Raw genomic sequence first — 26,403 nt, forward strand, 5'->3', positions numbered from 1 at the left:
ATTGAAAGAAGCCTTCAAGATTTTTTTAGTTTACTTAGTTCATGCACCTTGAAATTTTGTATAAATACGCTTGTTCAAAAATGGTTAAAATGTACAGACCCCTTTGATAACTGCAGAATGTCTAAATCTATTAACAAATCATAACCATTGAAACAAACAGAGTTCTCTAATTTGACAGTTTCGCTGAAATTTACTTGGTACCACTTGTTTAAGAAGAAAAGAAACATCTTTTAATCTTTTTAAATGTTAACACTTCGTTTGACAAAAGGTGTATTCGATTACAAAACTTTGAAAGTTAAGAAATTTGTTTGAACAATAGATCAATCTAATTGATACCCATTTAAAACTGTAACAGTAGTATTTGTAAACATTCTCACGAGATCTCACGCGATTAGATCACTGATAATTAAACGGCTCTACGTGGCAATAGCCCTGCCCCTTTGAAGTTGTAAAGAGATGGTATGACCTTAATTTTATTACATTATGCGTTGGTGCACTGTACTTGTCCCTAAATCTATTAAAATGGAAGTCCTATGACTGTTTTATGAATTGAAAATTTTGGATTTCACAAGATTTTTCAATTAAATGCCATCAATGAACTGTCATTCAGTACAAAACGGTTTATTCAAAATACATGTTAACCTTACAAAAATGAACACTTAAATATGTATAAGGTTTCCAGTCTTCTTGAATATATGATCTAATGATTTTACAATTAAGGATTGAAGGACAGTAAAATTGATATACACATGTATGCAGTTAGCAAGAAAATTAAATGAGAAACAAATATATTTTACCTATAAATTTCAATTTAATAATTAATAAAAGGAATTATTATTAAGTTATACACCCTGTTTAATTCAATTGTGGCTTTAATACGAAATTTTAATATAAAATGCAATTTTAACATTTAGACTAAATTATGCATAGTAATATATATTATTTGTGAGACAGAATTCAATAAAGTCTATTATTATAACCGCACCTAGTATCGAACTGATAAAAATATTCCTCACAAAGAGCATACCAATCTAAATTTTTGTGTCTAAATTTATTGAAATATGCTTGTAATTTAAACAAGTGTGTAAATCAAAGTTCATTTTCTTTGTCAAACAAGTTCTGGGTGGTGTTCTCGAAGCTATCTTAGGACTAGGACGTGTCCTAAGTCCATCTTATGACAGGTATTTATCCTAAGTCGTGTTCTCGAAGCTCTCTTAATTTACAATATATCTCAGTTTTCGTCCTAACTTTAGGACACCGAATTAGGTGTCTTAGGATCATCCTATCTTCATCCTAACATAATAAAGTTTGGATTTCGCTTTTTGTTCACTTTTTTACCTGAAGATTAACATGAAATGAAACGCACCATCGGTTTTGACTCGTATATAAAGAAATAATGCATGATTTTAAACTTTGAACTTCGTTTTTACGATTACACTACAAATTCAATTCTTATTTCAAAACAAGTTGTTTTCCAGTTTAAATTACAATCCTTTTTGGTATAATTTTAGTATTACATTTAAAATCATGGATTTAATTCTTTAATTGTAATTATAAAATTCCTAAACAATTTTATTAATTGGTTTAGTCATTATTAAATGTTTTATCAAAAAATAAATTTGACGATTTAAAATTTCGACTTAGGATATGTTTATGACGTCCTAACATAAGATACGTCTGAGATAGCTTCGAGACACAACTTAAGAGTGTCCTAAATTGATCCTAAGTCCATCCTAAAATTGGTCTTATCTATGACTTAGGACGAATCTTAGGATACTTTCGAGAACACCACCCCTGCAGTACTACATCGAAGGACAATCATTCAGTTTTTGTATTACATTGGAAACGCACAAATGAAAGTTAACTCTATCAAATCACGTGTTGTTGGAGTTATAGTTTCATTACACATTTTCTAAAAGTCATAAAAAGTTGGTTTTTTTTTACTTGACATTTCTTGGCGAGAAGAGGGTGCGGACAATGTACCATTGCGAACTATACAAGCTCGATTACGGTATATAAATTAGGCCATTAGTTTTCTCCAAATTTCTTACATTGAAATCTTTTATATCTTACTATTATTAAGGAGTTTTGTTCATTGTTAAAGGCCGTATGATGATCTGTGATATTTCACCTCTTTTTCATTTGGTCTTGAAATTTAATAGAGATGTCTCATTGGAAATCATACCAAATCTTTTTATATACAAAGTTGCTAGTTAGAAAGACATTAAATAACACGGCACAAAATGTAGGAACATAATTGGAAGCCGGTAGATTCTTTAAGCGTCTTTCAGTTTGTGATTCAGATTTCTCTAAAACGTATTTTTTAACTCATCATTGTATTACACATTTAGATATTAACATGTGAAATCATATTTACATTAACCGATCGGTGAGGAATTATGTTATATCGAAAACATGTAATTTTGGAAATTTTCGTCCATATTGCACAAAAAGATACGAACGGTTCACTTATGTATTTAGCTTAGAAAAAGTAAAATGTATTCGAAAACATGATTAAAAAATAATGGCTGATGTTTAACATCTACAACAGACAACTCAAACATTTCAAAGTATATCCGCTTTGTAAATCGAGTTCTGATGTAAAATCTTCAACACTATTTCTTAAACGTGTTTTGTGGACAACCTATCGAGTAGACCTTCGCTTAAAATTAAAGCATTGTCTTGATTCTCATCGTCAATAAAGTAGGTATCTTAGGTGCAATTACTCAACAGATACATTGGAAGATAAATGATAGACTGTCAATATTTTTCAGAGGTCGTAAACAATTGAAATACACATTGTCTGGTATTCAAAGAATTAATAGCATGTGCAAAAGATTCATTAACGAACACAATAAAATAGTCCGGCCGATCGGTGAAAAAATTGCTCAAATGATGAGGAAAGCACCAATTTTTGCATGATGGTACATGTTTGTGTACTGAGCAATATTAGCTATGGACCCACCCTCAAAATTCAATATTGCGGCTTATTTCAAGATGGCTGCCGTGCGTTCTAAAATATTTTCCAGTATTGCACAAACCACAGTGGATTTGATGCTGGGTGCACAAAAATCAACATATTTGAATGACTTGGTGTACTTGATTTATTTTTGAAATACAAAATGGCGGCTATTTTCAAAATGGCCACCTTGAAAAATAAGCAAATATTCATTATTGAGAATTGATCCGAATATAAGTAGTTTATTGATGTATAGTGTCATTTGTATCTGTTCCAGTTCTGTCCTTTCTGATTTTGCCTTGTTTGTCATTTCATACACAAAGAAGTAGCTTTCATAAAAAGCTGCGGTAGTAGCCTTCATTAAAAGCTGCTCTATTTGTTGTCTTGGGTCACACATAAAAGCTGTGATTTGGGATTTATCTGCCTTAAGATATTATTCGGTGCCTATCTTATCTCTTGGGTCGCAATATTTTGCAAATTGAGACATTAAGCTGTTAATTGAGAATCAGTTAAACACATATCAGTGAAATGGCAGGAATTGAGGACAACAAGGACAAGAACATTGAAATGGCAGAAACTGAATCACTTGGTGATATGGAGAAACCCACAGCTGAAGACTCTTTAACAGAGGACAGCTCAGAAATGACTATTAAACAGTTGTACCAAGAATATTTAACAGATAGAAAAATTAAATGCTCAAAGAACAGCTGAGACTTACCGCAATATAAAACAGAGAGAAGCGCGAATATATAAAATATGTGTTGGTCTCATTACATTTCAAGCGAAACAGAAAAAGGCAATGAATATTAATAGCAAACAGATGAAAGCAATATCCAAGCAACTTCAGCAGTCTGAAGACAGAATAGACCACAAGGCTAGTAATAATTGCTTGGCGAAATGGATGGTCAGACCAATAAGATATTCAATGTTGTGGTGAGAAGAATGGACAAGCTGACAACAACTGAGGAAGGAGAGACAGTTCTATATAAAGTGCATTTGAACAGCAGGGTACCTTCTAACAACTGGCATCTGTTGTAAATGAATCAGTGAACAATCGAAATAAAGAAGTTAATATTTCTGCCATGGACACATCATCTAAGCCAAAATTTGACCTTAGTCAGTACAACGCAAGTTTACAAAAAGTACACAACAAAATCCATGCCGAGGGTCTTTCCCCAATTATAGTTCGCATGAACCATAAACCGCGCCAACTCTGTTGAAGGTGTCTTCACCTTAAGTCAAAAGTCATATGTCAGGAACCTTGGCCCTGCATGAGACAGTTCAAATTATTCAACAGCAATCTCCATTTAAGAACACACTTTGAACATCAAGTACTAATCAAGGATACCAGCAAAAGGCTTATATGTCTTCTTACGCACCCTTACCATCTCCTATGAGTCAATAATATTTGGTTCAGATCAGCACACCATTACAGAAACAATTGGCTGCAAGTGGATTCTATCAAGTTTCTCCAATGCTGAATGCAGTGCCTACTTAAGGTATCATCCCCGTCGAGTCAATGGCAAATCCCACATTTATCACTCCAATTATGACAACCTCGTTCGCTTCTGGAGCTCTAATATGCTTCCTATAACAGCAAGTTGACTCCATTGACCGATCCAGGAAAGGGCAGATGAAAGAAAAAGAGTGTGACAATACCTCTTCTTCAGACTCTTCACTGGAGAGAGAATATACCCGATGGCAAGAAAATCTTTGTGCAAGGGACCGGAGCCGAAGCCCACAGCTGCCAAAAATACAATCTAATTAAAACATAGATCTCCGATTTCGTTATACTACGTTACTACATATGAGTAGAAACGTAGTATAACGAAAGCGGAGATCTATATTTTAATTAGATTGCCAAAAAATGCAAAAACTCAATTGAAAAGGATTCATCACTTGGGAGGCGTTCATTTACCAATTTGAACGAACTGCCGGTAGATGACAATGGGAAATCAGGAAAAATGTGTGTAGGCCCCAGATTGCCATGCCAATGTTGGCTTTGAGTACGCTCGCATGGTAAACACAGATGATGATTCCAAGGCCTTAAAAAAGGATTCATTTGAAGCAGCGCTTCAGCAAGAAAGATGATCAAACCAGATTGGAACCAAAACATTCCGTCTAGGATGTAAAAACAAAGATTATTCAAGGCATGTAATAGAGAGGAATCCAGAAACATTCAACAAGGCGTTAAAACAATCTAAAACCTCAAAAGCAAACCAGATGCCGATATATGGATAAAAAGTGCCAATTATGACCATCGACAAGTCTTCTTTGCTGATGACGCAGTATCACCGACCGATAAAGAAAATATGAGCAGTCCTTTGGATTATGAGTTGCATAACCTCACAAAAATTGTCACAAAACTAGCTGATGTTATGCTTTCAACTTATCAGCATAACTTTGGATTGGCCGATCAATATAATCTCAATTCTTCTGATAAAAAAATCATGGAAGATCACCAGTTGAATGGAAGATCACCTGATCAATATAAACGTGGAAGAACTCTTGAGCAATAGAATCGCGGTAAATCGGCAGATAGAAGTACACCCAAGCTTAATGCCTATCGATCAGCAACACTCCCACTAAGCTAGAGATCATGTAGTCCCTAAAGACAACAGTTAGCATCTCCAAGGACAAACTCCAGAAATCCGGAATATTTCAGACAACGGTCACCTTCAGCAGGATACAAAGCAAACCAAAGTGTAACACCAACAATGGAGCAAAAGGTCGTGCCAGTAGGACAACTCAGATTCCAAAGTCTATTGGCCATAAACATCACCTTTTCACAAAGACAACAGAGGCCCACTGCCTCGTCCAATATTGTCATCAGACGAACCATTTGAAAGAGCTTAGTAGTACGAGGTACTATACATGACCAGAATGTGAGCATGATTGTGGACACTGCTGCAATGATAACATTAGTAAATGAGAAATTAATTCCGGCAGAAAATGGAGATTGGAGAACGTTACGCTACGCGGTTTGGGTTAACAGCTTGTTATTGGGAAGATTATAAGGAACGGCTCTCGACATTAATAGAGTAAACATACAATGGGATGTGTGCAAAAAGGCATTAAAAGACGATGTTATACTTAGGCTAGTTATTTTGGACACACTGATCGCAGTGATAAACCTGAGTACTCCCACAATTACCATCAACAATAAAGTGATAAATGCGCCATTTGTTAATAGTGGAAACGAGATTTTAACTCAGCTAGTTTGCATAAAAGGAACCATCACAGTTCCGCCAAATTCAAACATGGCTGTTACCACTAAAACTAATAAAAGTGCTGACCAGGAGTGCATTTTAGGACCATGCTCGCTGAAATGTTGCAAATTGGTTACGCACGTAGTTGGAAAAGGAAATAGTTGCCCCTTAACCATTTTAAATGATGGCAATCGTTTAATCCGCCTGAAGAAAGTTACTGATGAAAACGCAATAAGTGACGTAAGACGTGGCATTGAAGAGACACGAGACAAGGTGCCCTCGGCACTGCCTCAAAGTTCAGATGAGTTGCCTACCATTCCACCACATTTAACCAATCTATATTAACTTCAATCGATTCGTTTCAAACTATTTCATTCCAATCATCAAAACTGAAAGCGTTTAAAAAACAATTACAATAACATGTAACATATTGATTAACATTTTGAATTTCACTATTTGTATTTGTATATGCAGCTATATTTGCAACTTATGTGTTATAGAAATACCCAAATAAGTTGTTTTATACTTTAGAATTAATTGATAGCAAATTCAAGAACATGAAGTCCATTTTTAAAGAATCATTATTTTAATATCCGATAGAATACCTTTAGGACAATCTTGAATTTTATACCGTTTTTCCGCCATCTTGAAAATGGCAGCCATATTGGATTTTTCAGAGTGGGTCCATAGCTGAAATCAAAGGGTATATAACCAAGAACTACTATGCAAAGTTTCATGCTTTCCTCATCAAGTGAGCAATTCTGCTCTATATCTGCACCAATCGGCCGGACTAAAACAGTTAAATCTGTACTTTAAAACACGTAGTTAGTTTCTTGTTACTTGTTAATGTATCACGATACATGTGTAACGTCCAGTGGCAAATTAATTGATTTTCAGGACGAGTTTTAAACGTTATAGATATAAATTCTGCTTGTTAAGCCTTTGAATAATTGCGACCAAAAAAAGGAAATTTCACAATCATGATTGGCACTGTATGAAAAAGATTCGAAGAAATTATGATAAGGTGTTAAGGAGAAGTAATGGGTAAAAATATTATAAAGTCATTGGCTATGTCACCCAAAAGCTCATTCAGATGAAAACATCAATACAATTTTGCAAAAGTACATCAAGGAAGTATGATTCTTGGAAAGCTTTACATATTTTTGTAAAGCAGATCCGGAGCAGTTGCGAATACAAACGTTGGACAAAAGAAGAGCAAACGGACGAACGGACTGACGAAAGACTCACCCGTCACTATTTATTTTCAACTTTAGAACGTGAGGTGAATACTACATCGAGAAATGTGATCAACATGCAATAATGTATGATTTATAAATGACACCTTTGTCAATTATATAAATATCTATATATATATATAAACACGCATTCACTAAACATTGCACGTAATTCTCCACATTATGAAAATACTATCGGTTGCTTGATAAACTTCAAAATTCCTTATGATGCTTCCAAAATCCTTACCCGTATAGAATTTTATTTAAACGAAATAGTAGAGCTAAGCAGCATTATGATGTAAACTAATTCTCCATAAGTTTCGGGTTTTGACTCATTATATGGATCATTAAATGATTTCAAAAGTCGGTCAATTGAGTAAAGGTTAAGCATGACATTAAATGGTCTATGTGTCGGTTCGTAGAGATATACTCATTTAATTTGATTGGTTGAATTCTGAGTCTGAGTACCATTACAACTTATATGACCTCAAAACAGCACCACTCTTATTTCCGAACGGTCAAGGAAATAAGCCGAGCTGTTATTCGTTAGATATAAATGTTCTAAGGATGTTAGCCGGTATCTCTTTTTATTAAGTATTACTATAACGAAATGAACTGGTAAACCGGATGAACGAAATTTCCAGAACGTCAGGCAAAATGTTCATGTTCATGCTTTATTTTCAACAGCCACATTTTATCGTTTGTTTATAAACCTGCAGTTTATTCGGGATCGTGGGTGGGTGTTTATAAACTCTCACTTCAACATAAACATTGTACATGTTTAAAAAGTGTTTGAAAAATACAAATTATGTAGTGTTTAATTCTTTGAAATAGGTGGGTGGTCAAATCAAAAAAGGAAAATTTCCACACCAAAACTGCGGTCATGCAGTGGCTCCAACGAATATTTGCACTAAGTTTTCTTTCTTTTATGAAAGTTTATGTAATATTTTAATTCTTCATGCCACAAGGCAAATAATATAAGATCACACGTATTAACAAATAATTCCACCTACGCTTTTAAATGTTTATATAATTTGATATTTATCTGTTTGCCAAGAGGATATTTCGAGACAAAAAAAAAGTAACCACTGGTTGCATCGAGCAAAATGTAAATCATAAATTATCAGAAAAGTTCATTAGGCTTGAGTTTAAATATTCCTTTCATTTGATAAACAAAAATTACAATTTGAAATCTGTCCTTGTGTGAAACTTTTAGTCATATCATAGATCTTATTCCTTGCCAAACGTAGTAATTGTCTTGTGGTACGATCTCCGGCACAATAAAAAAAAAGAAACTAATTCTTGTTGTCTCCCTAACAAGCAGACGTCGAGTATGAGCAATGTTTGCGCTTTCAAAGTGGGATGTTTTCTACGTTTGTGGGTTAGCTAGTATGACATTAATCCGAAATAAGCGTGTCTGTCCAGTTAAAAGAAGGTGTATTGCAATATTATCAACATGATGTTGTCTTAAATATGTTTATATATTTGCCACTGGACGTTAAGTTTTTTTCAAAATCATAGTGTCCTAATTCCTAAAGTTCAATTTGGAATTGGAGTTTCGGCTTCCGCAAACTATTTTCATGACTTTAAAAGTAAATAAAATAATCAAAATTAATCCTATATAACAATTTTCGTACAGAAAGCAGTGTAATTTGAAGGTAATTTGATGTTATTTGGTTGTTTTTCTTTGAATGTGGTCAACAAGAAATTAATTCTGTGGTAAGTTGATTACCTTTCAAAGATAATTTAGTTTATTTATTTTTTCAATTATTTTTGCTGGATTTCTAGCTGATCATTATGTTTCAGTATGACTTTTTCCAGACGGAAGATGACTTATGTTCGTTTCTGTTCTTATTTTTCTGGTAAAAACTTTATGAGGTTTCATTTATTTTTGTGTTTTTGTTTTCTGTATTTATTATTTTTATTTCATATTGTTTTATTTTTGAACTTTAAGTTTTTGCTGTTGTCTCGGTTGTTTTCTAATGAGCGTATCTGCTTGGTTGTTTTCCGAAGATCATTAGATTGTTCCGTCTTATTTTTTTATATTTCAACAGATCATCTTATTTTGCGATATGCGTTATAAAACACATATGTGACTTTAATCAGCCCATTTCTTAACTGCATCGTCATTCTCGAACTTTACGAGTTTAAAATGGTCGTCTGATGTGGAAAATTCGAAATTTATACAAAGCCTCAATGTATTAAATATTTAAGATACTATCTAATTGAATATCGTTTTAGGGTCCTGTTTCAAAGTGTGACATGGTGTTTTGTGGTTGTTGGATTTTTTTCTCACTGTTTTAGTATAATAACACATTGAATCGTTAACACTATAACATGATCATTTAATCAAGTAATTAAACACAAATCTTAGCTTCATTTTACGTGTTAGTGGTTGTATAAAAAAAATACATTTTGAGACATTCCTTCATTCTCAAATTCGCGATAATTGAACTTTTAAAGTTGATTTCAACCGCATAAAATTTTAAATATTGTCACTTTATTTTGGTTTTCTATTTAATTATCTTGAAACATATTTAAATATTTAAGATGTTTGTTGCTTTGTATGCACGAGAAACTTTTATTTTCAAATGATTTTTACAATTTTGATAGAATTTGAAACGTTAATACTTTTTCAAAATATTTTTATGTGAGAATTAAATTCAAGATTTAAATGTCGGTTCGGAATAATTAATTTTTCATGGGAATCAGTTTAAAATGATGTTATTTACAAGTTTTATAAAAAAAATAACAAATCAACTAAAGTTTTGGGTTCATTTGAATGAAGCAGCAACCTAACTACGGTGTTAGGTCATAGACTGTATTATCTGTCAAACTCTTATACTGTCAAATTCTAGACGATTTGCAGTTGAATTGAAGGAAATTTTTTATCATACTTTTAAATAAGTCGGACCAAAAAATGAGTCTCGGGAAGATAACTCGCCTAATATGAAAGATGCCAAGTATTAAACAGAATACAGTTTATAGATGCATATACGTACGAGTACAAATGTAAAAATAAAATTGAGAATGAAAATTGGGAATGTGTCAAAGAGACAACAACCAGACCATATAACAGACAACAACAGAAGGTCACCAATAGGTCTTCAATGTAGCGAGAAATTACCACACCCGGGGGCGTCCTTCAGCTGGTCCCTAAACAAATATATATACTAGTTCATTGATAATGAACGCCATACTTAACTCAAAATTGTACACAAGAAACTTGAGTTAAAAATAATACAAGACTAACAAAGGCCAGAGGCTCCTGACTTGGAACAGGCGCAAACATGCGGCGAGGTTAAACATGTTTATGAGATCTCACCCCCCCCCCCCCCCTTATACATGTAGCCAATGTAGAAAAGTAAACGCATAACAATACGCACATTAAAATTCAGTTCAAGAGAAGTCCGAGTCTGATGTCAGAAGATGTAACAAAAGAAACTAAACAAAATGACAATAATACATAAATAACTACAGACTGTATTTTGCAATGCATTGCATTCCTATATTTGTTGTGTCTGTGCTTTTATGATGGCTTTTTTGGCGCCGTATTTTTCTCAAACCAGTCTACGTTTCCTCGTATATCATTTAACTGTTTTTCAAATTTTCAAATATCTAAATAAAACTAAGACTTAATAAAATTTAAATCAAAAGTTTAAACTCATACATTGAGCAAGCACCCAAATCGACTTTTATCAAAAGTATTTATCAGTACATTAAGTTTAAAACTAAATTTATCAACGCAAAAGTCATCTCCACTTTAGAATTATGACTCTAAAACTAAATTATTTTCTCATAAGTGTGATAAATATCGAGTACTACAAATTTCATTACATTTCGATTCTTAAATGTCTTACCAAGGTTGGTGTAAATTAGTTTATATGACGAGTAATTTTGATCCTTATCAACTGTGAAATTGCGAACACAGTCAATATAGCTTGTCGATAATTAACAGTCCTGATAAAATTGTGCGTGTTCCGAAACATGCAGTAACCACAACTCATATAATTGTAATGAAATGAAGTCTAAACGCATGTCATGTGTTTACTATGAACTCTAAGAATTTCTATGGATTTTGGAATATTCCGAAATTCGCAGTAACGACAACCCGAATAGTTGTGGCGAATGTAATTCATCTAAGATTCTTTCCATTTCGGAATTCGGAAGTCATTCGAAACTCCAAATTAAATTTTTGCAAATCTTCCTGTTAGTTGTCATGTTATATCAATCTTTTAATTTAGATATTTGCAACTGATGAACTGAGGTTCATGAACTACTATCCAATAGAGGACAAATTCCCGAGGGGAAAACACGCTGATATCTACCGTTATAATCAATTTTTCAAATTGTATTAAATTCAAGTTTATATACAATGTATATAAATTTAGGACGATGCTTAAGTAGTTTCCGTAATTGGAATTGTGCATCGGTAGATCTTTAAAACACAGACATTAAAGAAAATATTAACACGAAAAGAAAAAAAAAATATATAACTATTAATTTCAAAGAGCCGTAGCTATGACGAAAATATATATTTAAAAAACAGGAAAATTTTTCTATCAAAACAAAAACTTATAATACCTTCAAATATCTACCATCTAAAATGAATTTTCTAAGGAGAGTTATAAATATGTATTTAAATTATATCACTACATCAGCAAACACACAGGCAAATTTTCTAAAAAATATCAGTATTTATGTGTTGATGCCCAAATAGATGAATAAATAAGGATCATTTCGTATGCGGTAGAACCCCTAGTGTTGAAATTAATAATAAGTCTACAGTCCAGTAGCAAATATTTCATAATAAGACAGACTGGTTTTGTTATCAATTAAATATATTGCCTACAAGAATTCCAAGCATGACAGTGAAAATAAACCTTTTTACACCCATTTAATTATCATAAGTTTGGCATATTGATGTACAACGTCGGAAATAGGTATTCTCAAATAAGTATTTATGTCAGAAACCTGAATAATATTTTATCTGACGTGTTATATACATTTCAAACTCAATTTTTTAACTATTTTGCGAAACTATTTTACCTTTTACAGATATTTATTTACATGTAATTTTAGTAGATTTATACATTATTCTAATAAACGTTTTCATTTCTTCTTTTTTAATATTTGACTATTTTAATTTCCGCAAATTAATTTTAAAACTCTCAATTTTGTTTTTAAAATTTGAAGAGTTTTCCAGTTATAAAAAAAGATGTAATGAAGTGAAAAGTTTGCCGTAATGAAGTGAAAAGTTTGCCGAATATTTTATGAACTTGTTATCATTTTCATTGAGATTTCATTTTAGCATATTATTTTTATGTTTTGGGTTGAGATATACTGTTAAAAAAAACGTGCAGTTGATACATTATGCTGTCAAATCTGACATATTTTAATATCACTTTAGAAGAAATGTTGTTTCCAATTTAATTATCTTCACTTGCAATATAAGTTAGAAAATAAAACAGAAATACGCATTTAAAACGATGTGCTTGTGAAGAGAAACACACTCATTAGCATAATACAAGTAACGTCATTAGATACATGTATATACCATTCGAAGTACCAATTACATGATAATCGTCAATAGAAACTATCATTTAGATCTGACCGATTCTTGAATTATTCTTGTTGAAAACTATTCCGCCCAATTTTCAGTACTTCAAATACATATAGTGTCTCTTTTAAAGGTGTAGTTGTGGTTTTTAAGTTTTTTTCCAAGTTTCTGTTGATTAATTCTGTACGTAATATATTCTAAATAAGTTCCAGCATGTATCTTAACAATCGTCCAAGAAGCAACCGATGTGCGCATGACTTCACTAAATGGAAGGATATCATAAAATACATATGAACATTCACAACTTTTCAAAATTTTCAGTTTTACACTTTGAGATATGCGTGTTTAGAGACAGACTCGGTTAATCGTATAAGTCTATCGGAATTAAGTAGGTACTAATTTTTTATGCAATCATTATTATTATAGATTCTGTTGGACTTTAAATTTGCCATTTGTTATACGGATTGACCATGTATGCTTTATTTATAGTCAAGAAATCATTTACATTATTTCAGAAAAACGATATAAATTTACAACTTACAAAGCCTACGATTGGTGATACCATGCAAAAAAAACCAAATATACATTAAAACAATTACAGATTTATAATGTACATGTGTAAGAAAAACCACAAAACTATCGTTGAAATCAATGCAATACTCAAATGTAATTAATTATCATATAAAAGATTTTAGCAGCAGGGGCCTTCCAATTTTGTGTGGGCAACATAGATTTCAATTTAAAAAAAATTTTAATGCTAAATTTCATACAAATAATCAGAAGAGAAGTAAAAAAAAATTAGTTTCCAAAACAAAAACAAAACAAAATATAGTTTTCATTTCTATTAATAATTAACCAAGATATAACATGTATAATAAATGAAAACGGTTTGATTTTGATTCAAGTTGGCAAATAGTGTTTGTCAAATGAAAAAAACATTCCACACAAAAGATGAAAAGCCGGTAAATTATAGATACAAATTGTTATATTTATAATATGTATTTAAATTTTTCATATATACTGTCATTTTTATTACATGTTTCAACACGTTATTAGGGCAGTCGGCAGTCCTTTAGTTATGGATCCCAACAGTATTTGTAGAAAGAGCAGACGATTAGCAGGAAAACAGCGGGAAATTTGCCGGAAGGAGATAGAAATTGTAGAGGAAGTAGCAAATGGTGCCAAAATAGCATTGGCAGAATGCCAGTATCAGTTTAGACATAGAAAGTGGAATTGTACGACGGCAAAAAGGTCTCTAGACCGAGTTATTCGACAAGGTAAGCACACATGAACTTAGATTTCAGGAAAGATATTTTAGAATGCATAATCTTTTAGCATAAATGCAAAACTCAGCTTCCGAAACCTTTCTGCCAAAATGCAAAACTCTACTTAAGAAAAAAGTAAGCATTATTAATTTTCTTTGAAGAAAGATGCATAATACACATAGAAATAAGAAAATGTGGTATAAGTGCCAATGAGACAACTCGCTATAATTTCTTAAACAAAATTTATATCGTATGGAGAAAAACATACAGACATAAAGGACGCAGAATGAAAGAAATAAGCACATTTGAAATATTGTTAATAAAAAAAGAAAAGCTCACACAGACATTATATACAAGAAACGAATTAAATATTCTTATTTATAGTGATGTAATAAGACACAAAACTTGTCAAAACAAAGAGATCAGCCAGTAATGCCTTAGATATCCACCGCTGATGCCTTACAGTTCAACCAGTAATGTTAGATATCCACCGCTTATGCCTTCGAGTTCAGCCAGTAATGCCTTAGATATCAGCCGTTAATGCCTTAGAGTTCGGCCAGTAATGCCTTAGAGGCCAGTCGGCCCAAATCTCTAGAATACAAAACGGACAAATTTCTTCATAATGCCAAAAAGGTGATCAGACTAAATTGTACCCAATACCAAATAAGGTATCAGGTTTAAACCTTCCTAACGAAAGTGATTAGAATGCCGATTATTTATTATACGAAAGAGGTTAAACTAGAGGAGTGAAAACACAAAATCTTCTTATAAAGGACGACCAAAATCAAATCTTTCTGATGCAAAAAAAACCAACATTTTTTAATACTACACCCTTATTGATATATACATTGATTTTTATTATTGAGAGTACTGTAAACGACACAAATATGTCTTTATTGAAAATAAAAAACTCAACAGACACACATTTTCTAAATAACAAAGAGGTTAAATGGCACTCATATTTGTTAATCAAATCTCCCTAATGCCAAAGATGTGAAAAGGCGGATTTTTTTCATTACACCAAATCCTTCAATGTCCATAATGTGATACAGGGTTAGAAGACACAAAACAACTTACGAAAAAATAGTGAACTCCAAGGTAAACGTGAGTCTTTTGAAAACAATTGAACGATTTGAATGGCCATTAGGCTCAAATGTCCTAATGCCAAAAAGGTGAAATGGCAAAATGTTCTTTGAAAAGGTGTAACCCGGATTTTTTCCCTTAATCGATTTATGTTTATTGAATAGCGGCATACAACTGTTGCCTTTATTTGTATATAAACTGGTACATATCTTAACATTTGAGAAGTTATTTGACGCTAGTGTCCATTAAGGGTACAACAATTTGATTTTCTGCTGGTAAGAGGAAGATTTTGATATTGACGAATCCTTTTGAGAACTGGACATGAATATCATTGCACAAGACGGTAAAAATTATCATTGCATAGCAATATAATATCTCCCACAGAAAGTAACGAAAATTTACCGTGCAATAAATCTAATATTGCACTAGTGCAATAAATTTTCAAAAAATCATGAAGACAAAGTCTTAGTTTAAACCAATTATTACTTTCAAATATTATATTGCTATACAATAAAAGGGTTATTGCATGAATATTGGGGAATATTGTCCCTCGTAGAACATATATTGCACTCGCAAGCTCGTGTGATATAAAATTCTACTCGGGACAATATTCCCCAATATTCATGCAATAACCCTGTAATATTCTGAAACCAAAAATGCAGGAAACAAATATTCACAAATTTGAAAATAAACCCAGACAAGATTGTCCTAGTCCCCTTCTAAGAATATTAAATAGTTGTCCTGTTATGTCAAACAGACGAGAAACAGTGGCGGATACAGCCATTTGAAAAAAGGGGGTTCTCAACCCAGGACAAAGGGGGGTTCCAACTATATGTCCCCATTCAAATGCATTGATCGTCCCAAAAAAGGGGGGTTCCAACCCCCGGAACCCTCCCCCTGGATCCGCCACTGCGAGAAATCACACATAACTTTATCATACTAAGGTACTAAACAGGAATACATTTATGCCTACATACATTGACTTGGAAAGCCATTATAATTGTTTTGGAATCCATATTAAATGTTAATAAATATGTTTTTTTCAAATTTTATCTATCTAAACTGTTTGGTCGCCCGTTTAAAATACACTCAATGAAGGTAATTTGTTTCTCTTCAACTTGGTAGAATATATATGTTTTCTTTGACCAACAAAACTAGGTCGAGGCAACTATCTTCAAACTTATATAATTACACAATACTGTAATGTGGTGTTTGATATGGTTAAATCAGTGTAGTAATACAAATTATATAAAAACCCTCAGTACAAAAATTATTCGGAAGTGTATGATAAATTTTATAGCATCTTAAAGACTTTGGCTTCTGATCTTATATTCAATTTTGGCGTGTGATCAACTCACCTGTAATTAAAGCAAAGGAAATTGTCATTTTATCTCTGACAAAATATACATCCACGTTTTACCATCTCCATGCTTCGATTGAATTCATTCTCCTATGCATGTTTAGAGGTTTATTTTAAATTATATCAAAGCTTTTCTGATAAACGCGATGATTCTGGATTGTATCCAATGTAACTAAATGAACAATTTCATTTAGACGGTCAAATTTTGGGGGCGAATCTCAAAACAGTATATGCACTATGCGTTTACTGACTTATTTGAACGAATTATGTATATTAGATTTGGACAGTTTAAAATCATGGTTTATCACATTAAAACAACGTTAAAGAATAATGTATAATCGTTTTGATTTGCTTGAAAGTTGTTTGAGATATTCCCCTTAAAAGATTAAAACATGACAATCAAACTTGATAAACTATAAGTACTGTGAATTCCCCAAATTTAAAACCGATAATTGTTCATTTGGATAATATATTTGCATGCGTACAAAATGCAACCACCTTGTCAATATTATACGGGTATGGCCTTTCGGTTTTTTTTTCTATAAACTTAAAATCCTTCATACAAATATTATGAAGGGGTCAAGCCCATATCATACATCCGCTATTGGACATTTTTTTTTTACTTGCCACCGGAATATTATTTTTCCTAGCTTTAATCATATTGACACACACAAGTTTTGATACACATTAACTTAATGGACAAAAGCCCATTGTTTTTTTTTTTTTTTTTTTTTTGTACAAGTCTTTTACTATAAACTTTCGTTCCGGTTGATGTATAAACATTAAGAGGAATGTGTTATTACTTCCAGCATTTTATAATTTTCATGGCTCGATTCAATATTACTTTTACATAACTAATCACACAAAGTTACGTTCATAAGCATAGATAATATCTAAATGATAATTTTTCTATGTAGATTTCTTTCTTCTAAAATTTAATGACCAGCTGTTTTGCATGTAAGCAGTCAATCACAAGACTACAACTGTGTTTTAGGAACCACGATTACCTCCCTTTCATCACATATAACATAAAGACTAAAAACTTATTTTAGTTGTTTAGTATAGCGGATACTTATGACCCACTGGCTGATAATATTTCTAGGAGAAATATATTGCAAATGGAACTAACATTAAATAAGTGGCAACAATCAACAATAGTCAAACTATGAGTTGAATATTTGCAAATGGAGATAAAAATTTATGTATACTTGTACAAACTTATTCATTTATAAATTACAAGTGCACTGCGTAAAAAACGAATCGCTATTTTTGCTAAACAATAATGTTTTTTCAAGATAACTTTGTGAACACTTTTTTATTGTTTAAATACATAAAAATATACTTTAGATTTTATATTTATATTTATATATTGAAACTAAGATTAAAGATAAATTTGAAAAATTATCGATCATAACGCGTTAATTTGTTATACTATATTGATAATGTTTTGTTAATATTTTAAGTGTATTTTACAATAACTAGTTATTTCAATGTAAAATAAAGGCCAGTTAAAGTTTGTAATGGATATACAAAATCAGAAACCGACAACAAAATGACAATAGTAGACAAAACACAAAACTAAATAGATGTGTAAAAGAGTTGTAACATTATTCATTATTAGTTTGTAGTAAATATTGTATATATAAACATCGTTACTGGTAAAATAAATTCCTGATGCTAAGCAAAGAAGATTCCTGTGATTATTAAGTGAAAATTCCTTAAGGTTCATTATTTTGAGGATAATTAAATGGTTAAAAAAGATAACCTACCTCACAATTTGAACTTATTTAAATCCAAAAACTCCAAGCTTAGAAAGTAAAAGAATTTCTAAAGAACTAAAATGAATTCCCATATTGCTTTAGCAACTACAAAAGCGTTTTTGAGTAGTAGTTTTATGGTTTTGAAGAAATACTTCAGAAAGAATCGTTTTTTCTTAAGATCTCATTTATTTAGAAGATCAAAGGAAATAGATGCAGCGTTCTACTTTGGCAGATGACCGTCGAAAACGTTTTAGAAGTATATACAATTACACTTCAAAGAACGATTTTATGAGTTTTTCTAAATATAATCAGGGCTGCTGCAATAATTACGATAGCATGCAACATATGCTTGAAATTAACTCTTTCTCAAAGATATATAGAGGCATTCCTGCAGTAGTAATAAAGTAAAAATCAACAAACACAACGTTCTAACTGTGTATCAATATAAGATCACTTATTCACAAAATGCTTTGCCAATTTAAACATGTAAACATTACCTTTGAAGTTTTTGAATGTCAGAGTTTTTTGCTACTGTAATTATATAATTTGGTAGGTGAGAAGAATAGATAGCGTAGCAGCGAGGCAGTTAATTATTATATTAACCTGAACGCATATCAAACAGTTTTCTGGACAGAGTTTATGTTTTTCAATTTCTGTTAAATACAACGTTTTTTATTGCTTAGCCATAACACGTTTTCTTACCAGTTTTTGTAGATTGAATTTATAGAGAAAAGGGGGATTAAGTAAGCTTTCGATACAAATTGCATTCGGCTGAAGAATAAATGAAAAAAAAGTAATTTGATATAAACATAAAAAAATAAATAATGTTGCAGCTATGCAGTTAATTATTATATTAACCTGAACGCATATCAAACAGTTTTCTGGACAGAGTTTATGTTTTTCAATTTCTGTTATATACAACGTTTTTTATTGCTTAAACATAACACGTTTTCTAACCAGTTTTTGTAGATTGAATCTATAGAGAAAGGGGGGTACTATATTAACCTGAACACATATCATTTAGTTGTCTGGACAGAGTTTATGTTTTTCAATTTCTGTTATATACAATGATTTGTTATTGCTTAAACATAACACGTTTTCTAACCAGTTTTTGCAGATTGAATCTATAGAGAAAAAGGGGAATCCGATGTTATATTAACCTGAACACATATCAAACAGTTTTCTGGACAGAGTTTATGTTTTTCAATTTCTGTTATATACAACGTATTTTCTTGCTTAGACATAACACGTTTTCTTACCAGTTTTTTTGTAGATTGAATGTATAAAGAAAAGGGGGTATGTGAGGTTTTGAAACAAAAATTGCTGTACGTTGTTGAATGAATTATTATATAAAAATAGATACATAAATCCTTTCCAGATAAGAAAAACGGTTAATAGCCTAGTTTGATTAATTTATATAGCAAAGCATTCAATCTCTAAAGTGCAACTTATAATGAGAAACACATTTTTAATGAACTTAACCTGGAAGTTTTCATATGATCATTTGTTTTTAAAAAGTTTGTTTTACCCAAATGAATATCGAAATATTAATCAATAAAATTTGGGTTTTAGAACTGTGTAATTTTTATTTTTACACATGCATTTGTTATAATCACACATATATTATTTGTACCAAAACAACCTTTCAGAATATATATAAACAGATAACGTTCGACTCCATTCGCCCCATTCCCCAAATAATAAATTTAAGCACTACCTACAATTAATCCTTTTTACTTTTGTCTTCCCAAGAATGAACTCAAAATAGGAAAAAAAAACAACGATCAATATAAGTCACTGCAAGTTTCTGTTTTGCGTAAATATATATTGATCACTAGTAAACATGCAATAAAATACGTGACTAAGAATTATTAACAAAGACAAATATGCACTACTCAGCGATACGCGTAATTTGCCGTTTCAAAATCTATTGAATTTTGGAAAATATTTTCAAAAGTGAACACCATAACGTCGTACGACGATCGGTTCAATACGCCATAATCAATGAAAATTCAACCAATGACGTAATGCTGTTAGCATTTTTGGAAAATCCAATACAATTTCTAATAATCATTTACATTCTAAAACGTCCAATTCAAACTTTAAGGTGTCCAGGTGTCCAAAATGTATCACTTTTTAACTGTACCTATACATTGACATGACTGAACGCACAAATCACAAAAGACAAGTCCAATCGAATACTTTCTACCTTACTTTCTGAAACATAGGCGTAAATTGTTTTGGTTATAAGTTATTTTTTTATTTTGTTCAGACTTCTATCAGTATTAAACGATGCTAAGGTTCAGCAGCAATTTTTATGTCTGACCCCTGTAACAAGTGTTTTATTACTATTAATTGGCTCATTTTTTGTTAACATAGAATACCATTTAAATGCTTATTATCTGTTCATTCACTGTTTATATAATGCTGAGGAACTCGAAACACTGTGGCTTTTCTACCCTTGGCATAGATTCACCAAACCATATATGCCACAACGTTAACGTTGTACGAATTTTCAATTGTTTCTTTATGTTTTGAAACCTTGTATTCGATTTTGATTCTAACTTATTTGACTTGATCGCCTCTCACGAGTCTGATGAAGTTGAAATGCGCGTCGTGATTCCAGATTTATAAGCCTGGTTTCTTTTATGAGTTTTTTATTAGAGTATGGCAGAACATGATTTATTTATATGATATCATTGTTATATTATAGTTCATTTCTATGTGTTGCATTTTAGTGTTTCTGTTGTGTCGTTGTTCTCCTCTTGTATTCGATGTGTTTCCCTAAGTTTTAGTTTGCAACCCCGATTTTTCTTTTCTCAATCGATTTATGTATTTTGAAAAGAGGTTTACTACTATTGCCTTTGTTGTATTTGAACTACTTTTTGGAAACTGCCAGTACTGTTATATCGGTACTCTGTGTCTTTTGTCTTTGTTGTTTTCATCACGTGATTTCATTGTTTTGTCACGTGACTGTCACATGTTAATAATGACTATACCCCTATAGACATGTTTAACTCTATCACATTCTGTATGAGTCAGGATTCTGTTATTCAGTTGGCGTTTGTTGCAGAACTTCATAATTGTTGTTCTTTTATTGCTTCGTCATAAATCAAGCCGTTGGTATTTCTTGGTTGTTGTGTTTGTCTTGTTAAACATTCTGTTCTGTCGGTATATATATGTATATACGGTATAGTTTCTGCTTCTGTTTTTAGACCGTAGGTTGATCGAAAGTTGCTTATACAAAAAAGAAGATGAGCAAAGCCCAAACCGCATAATCATCTATCAAAATAAATGACAATGTTAAACAATCCAAACGAAAAAACAAACGGCATTATTTATGTACAAAAATTGAACGAAAAACAAATATTAAACACACAAACAAACGACAACCACTGAATTACAGACTCCTAGGACAGGCACATACATACAAAATGTTGCAGAGTTAACATGTTAGATGTACCCCAAACCTACCCCTAACCTAGGACAGTGGTATAACAGTATAAAATAAGAACAAACTATAAACACAAATCAGTTGGAAAAAGCTTAATTTATCAGATGGACAAAAATACAAGTTGCTTAGTCCAAATGAATCATACCAAAAATCCTTATTTCATATCAAGGAACAACCAAATTTAGACTAATACACATAATGATGTCACATTCATACGCAATTATATATGCTTCTATGGTTTATTGTAATTGTAACTCATTATGGTAAAGCTATAGGTTGGATTATTAATACGTTATCCACTAATCTGTTTAACTTTTGCCTTGTATCGAAAACAAATGCAACTATGAGCCTCTTTTCGATATGTGAGACATATATTATTATCCGATTTACAGTGTTTTCTTTAAAACGTATAACACATAATACTTCTTATACGTTTAATCTTTATTTCAATATTCTATTTTTAGATACGAGAGAGTCGGCGTTTGTTTATGGCATTACAGCAGCTGGAGTTGTATATTCAGTAACAGAAGCTTGTAATATGGGACATCTCTTACAATGCACGTGTGATAATCACGTGCAAGATATAACAACAGATGGCGAATGGGAATGGGGAGGGTGTGGGGATAATGTAGAGTATGGTTATAAGAAAAGTAAAGAATTTATGGATGCTCGTAAGAAAAAGCGCCGTGGTGATCTAACAACAAGAATTCAACTCCACAATAATGACGCTGGAAGATTGGTAAGTTTCTTTTAACAAGATTGAATGTTCAAATTTAATTACACCAGATGTGCATTTCGATAACTGATGTCTCATCATTGATGCTTTCAGATAGTATATGAGTAAAACGAAAAGTAGAGTATACATCATGGACCTAGCAATACAATGACACACAATAACAAAAAAACATATACTGAGCAAAATAAGTCTTAAGGTGGTACCTAACACTACAGGGAGATAACTCTGTAAAGTCAGCTTAAGGTTTTAATTACGTTGTGTTGTAAAAGGAATAATAAGCTTCACAAAGATCAAAATTGGTGTTTGTCAAACTGCTATATAACAAGTGTAATTTTTCTGACAAAACGGTTTGTTCAAAATTTTTGAAATTTTTATATTTTTGTTAAAGGGTCAAAGTAAATACTTTGTCAAAATTTTATCAAAATTAAACGAGGCAAATTAATTTTAGTGAAAGTGTTAGGTACCACCTTAAATAATAGATAGGTGTCTGCTCAATATGTCCAGCTCTACATCATACTTTTAAATTCAAATTAATCCTGAAAACAATCAGGTTCAAAAAAGCGAACAAAAGTAGAGAGTAAAATAGAAGGTCACAATAATATCCCATAAAAAAACTGTACATCAACAAATATATTCATATTTGTGAGTTTCTATCTTTTATTTACTAAATATAACACGTACAGTATGACATTTTTTAAATCCACACCACCTACTTAGCTTTGTTTTACCTAATTGCTAAATTATAAATCTCTAACGAGGATAAGCAAAGGCAACAGTAGTATACCGCTGTTAAAATTCATATCAATCGATTAAGAGAAACCAAACCTTGGTCACAAACTAAAAGCAAGGGAGACAATGACAATGAGAGAAAAAAAACGGAACAACATAGACACTGAAGTGCTACTAAAACCAACGCCAATGCAACATACACAAAACAAAACGATTAGATAGCAACTGCCATATTCCTGACTGGGTACCAGACATTTTCAGAAAAATGGTGGATTGAACCTGGTTTTATTGCTAGCCGAACCTCCTGCTTGTTTTTTGCAATGTTGAAAATACAGCTTAAATGACAACAATACGTGACAATAATACGGTACAAATAAATATTGTAATGGAAGTATTTAATATTTTTTTTAACAATTACAAGAATATTGTAATATATGATTATGGTTTTGTTTTCATTGTATGTCTCTTTATGTTACAGACAGTTAAAAACCATATGCGAACGGAATGCAAGTGTCATGGACTCTCTGGATCGTGTACGTTAAAGACTTGCTGGCGAAAAATGCCAATTTTCCGTCACGTGGGTATCATATTGAAGCAGAAATTCGACGGAGCTATACAAGTTCAAAGTTCAAATGACGGGAAACGTTTAGAGACCGTATTAGATACATTAAAACCGCCGGCCAAAGCAGATATTGTTTATTCTGAAAAATCCCCTTTATTTTGTAAAAGGAATAGAAAAATTGGCTCCCTAGGGACTAAGGGTCGGGAGTGTATTCCCGACTCAATGGGAGTTGGTGGTTGTGATTTATTATGCTGTCAAAGAGGTTACTCTACGCATAAAATGACAATACGGGATAACTGTAAATGTAGATTTATTTGGTGTTGTGATGTGCGTTGTGAGACTTGTATGCGAGAGAAAACAATATACCGTTGTTTATAGTAAATTATTTCTAAAGACGATTGGATATAGCTTAAAGCATCTTATAGAAACTTTGTATGACTATAAGTATACCATTTTGACCTGTCAGAGTTGTTTCTTTTCCAAAAGTGGAAATCATTTAAAAATACCCCGGCCGTGATATTGGTCACAGAAGTACTTTACCGATCACGTAAAACAACATAATGAGGCTGTGGTGAAAAGTTATGTTTGAACCAATCGTAGGAATAGACAAAATGGCCAGACTATGTTTTAAGCATGAATAGCCAATCAAATGACTGACAACATTGTTGTCAAACATGAAATGACAATTGATACAAATTGCTGTAATTATTGTTATGTGTATATTTATATTAACAAAGTGGACTCGTTGACAATTTTTCCTGGTAGCATATTATAGTATTGAAATATTTCATAAAATGAAGATTGCAAAATACTAAAAGCTCTATGTCTTCTATTTTCAATTGTCGAACAGAAAAAAATGTTTTGCTAGTTTTGTTTGTAATCATTTAACAGGGGCAATTCCAGCTGTATCTGTAAATGGCCAAAGAGATCTATTATCTAATGCTTATGTTTAATTACAGACGATAGAAACTAATTGAACGAAAAAAAAACATATCAGAACACATCAATAAATGCTTAAATTTTAACCCTATAGGGAGAACTATCCTCACAAACCCAAATCTCCTTCAGACATAAGTTTAAAGTGTCAACTGTTCTTCAAATGAATAAAAAAATTCATGCAATGGAGTACTTCTTTTTAAAAGAAAATAATATTGCTACTTAAATTTTACATAACACAATTGACAATTTGAATACTACAATTTTATGTATTTCAGTGCAAAATTCACTAAATTTTGTCGTAGATATGAAATCAATCATGCCTTTTGACAAAATAAAGAAATAGTCAACCGTCCCAATGAAAACGTGTAGACACGCCGAGGACAGACTACAATTATGTCAATGCATATTTTCCTATTTAATGGTTAAACAATTAATAATTTCGTTCGGCTGTATTTCATTTTGTTAGCAGTTCAAATCAATTGCTTTATAGTGTACTTCGCAACATGTCTATATTTAAAATGTAATTTTGTTTCAAAAATCTGAAATGTATAATATGTTCAACATTAATTTTATTTACATGTAAATGTCTTAACTACAGATCAATGCAGATGCAACTTTCCATAAAGGCTCAAATGTACTAACTGGGGTTATTTATTCTATGATATATTACTTCCCTATTTAAATTAAGATTTAATGTCTTAGCTAATACCTTCTAGACTGAATCCCCATTATAATTAATATCTAGATGTATCGTATAACTATGACGCGAGTGCGTATTTGTTTGTATTTATATTCTCAAAATATTTCTATTTGTCGATTAAAAATAAAAAACAGAACATTTTATGATTCTAATTTTATTTAATATTATTTAAGCTCAAAATCAGTAATTTGTCTGACCATAAGAATCTTGTCAATAAAAGTGATTAAATTTAACAATTAATTAAGATTTCCTTAAATAAAATGCTTTATTGTTTCACATATTGTCATGCCGGGGCCTTATATAGTTTAATTTGTTGTATGGGTTTGGCAAATTGTTGAACTCTGTTCGACGAACTATGGTGGCTTCAATCCACGTCCTGTGGTATGTCCTGGATAAACATATCACTACTTCAAATTACATCTCCTTATTTTTGATATTAATATGAGTCATTCTAAAATCCTGATGTGTTTCATTTTAACTTCTTAAATTGAATGTCAATGTTATTTTCAAACAAATGTATGACAAACATAAATATCATTAAGAAATTTACATTTGGTGCCTTACAATAACGCCGGTATTTGAAAATTTTATTTGCCTATAAATGATTGATTGAATCGTCTAACTTTGTGGAATGTTTCGTCTGCAATTATCTGTAGATTTTTTATAAAATTGTGATGATGTGATGATAAGTCTTCCAGCTTTTATACTTGTAATTTAATTATTAGGTCAGTTTTATATGTTTGATTTGTACAGTATTACTGTAAAAATATGGATATTTCTAAAAGCTGCAAAACTGTATATGTTCATATGTGCATTGTTTAGGTCCATTAAAATCTTATTTTTTTCAAATCT

General features: G+C 31.6%; 1 protein-coding gene and 1 long non-coding RNA gene across 4 annotated transcripts in view; one reads left to right on the top strand and one right to left on the bottom strand.

Annotated features, from left to right (window-relative positions):
• The window catches only part of LOC143059717 (uncharacterized), a 48,005-nt gene extending 29,377 nt beyond the window's left edge, over positions 1–18,628 (bottom strand). The window contains exon 1 of the long non-coding RNA XR_012973572.1: positions 18,441–18,628. This is a non-coding gene — a long non-coding RNA (uncharacterized LOC143059717). The remainder of the gene's footprint in view (positions 1–18,440) is intronic.
• Positions 1–26,403, top strand: part of LOC143059716 (protein Wnt-6-like) — an 82,662-nt gene extending 56,259 nt beyond the window's left edge. For all 3 annotated transcript variants that reach the window (XM_076233264.1, XM_076233266.1, XM_076233265.1), the window contains 3 exons: positions 14,020–14,240; positions 22,350–22,624; positions 23,829–26,403. In XM_076233264.1, coding sequence (XP_076089379.1) covers positions 14,020–14,240; positions 22,350–22,624; positions 23,829–24,290 — 958 coding nt within the window. In that variant the 3' untranslated portion in view covers positions 24,291–26,403. The remainder of the gene's footprint in view (positions 1–14,019; positions 14,241–22,349; positions 22,625–23,828) is intronic.

Source organism: Mytilus galloprovincialis, chromosome 14, assembly GCF_965363235.1.
Source record: "Mytilus galloprovincialis chromosome 14, xbMytGall1.hap1.1, whole genome shotgun sequence".
In the NCBI taxonomy this organism is placed as follows: Eukaryota; Metazoa; Mollusca; class Bivalvia; order Mytilida; family Mytilidae; genus Mytilus; species Mytilus galloprovincialis.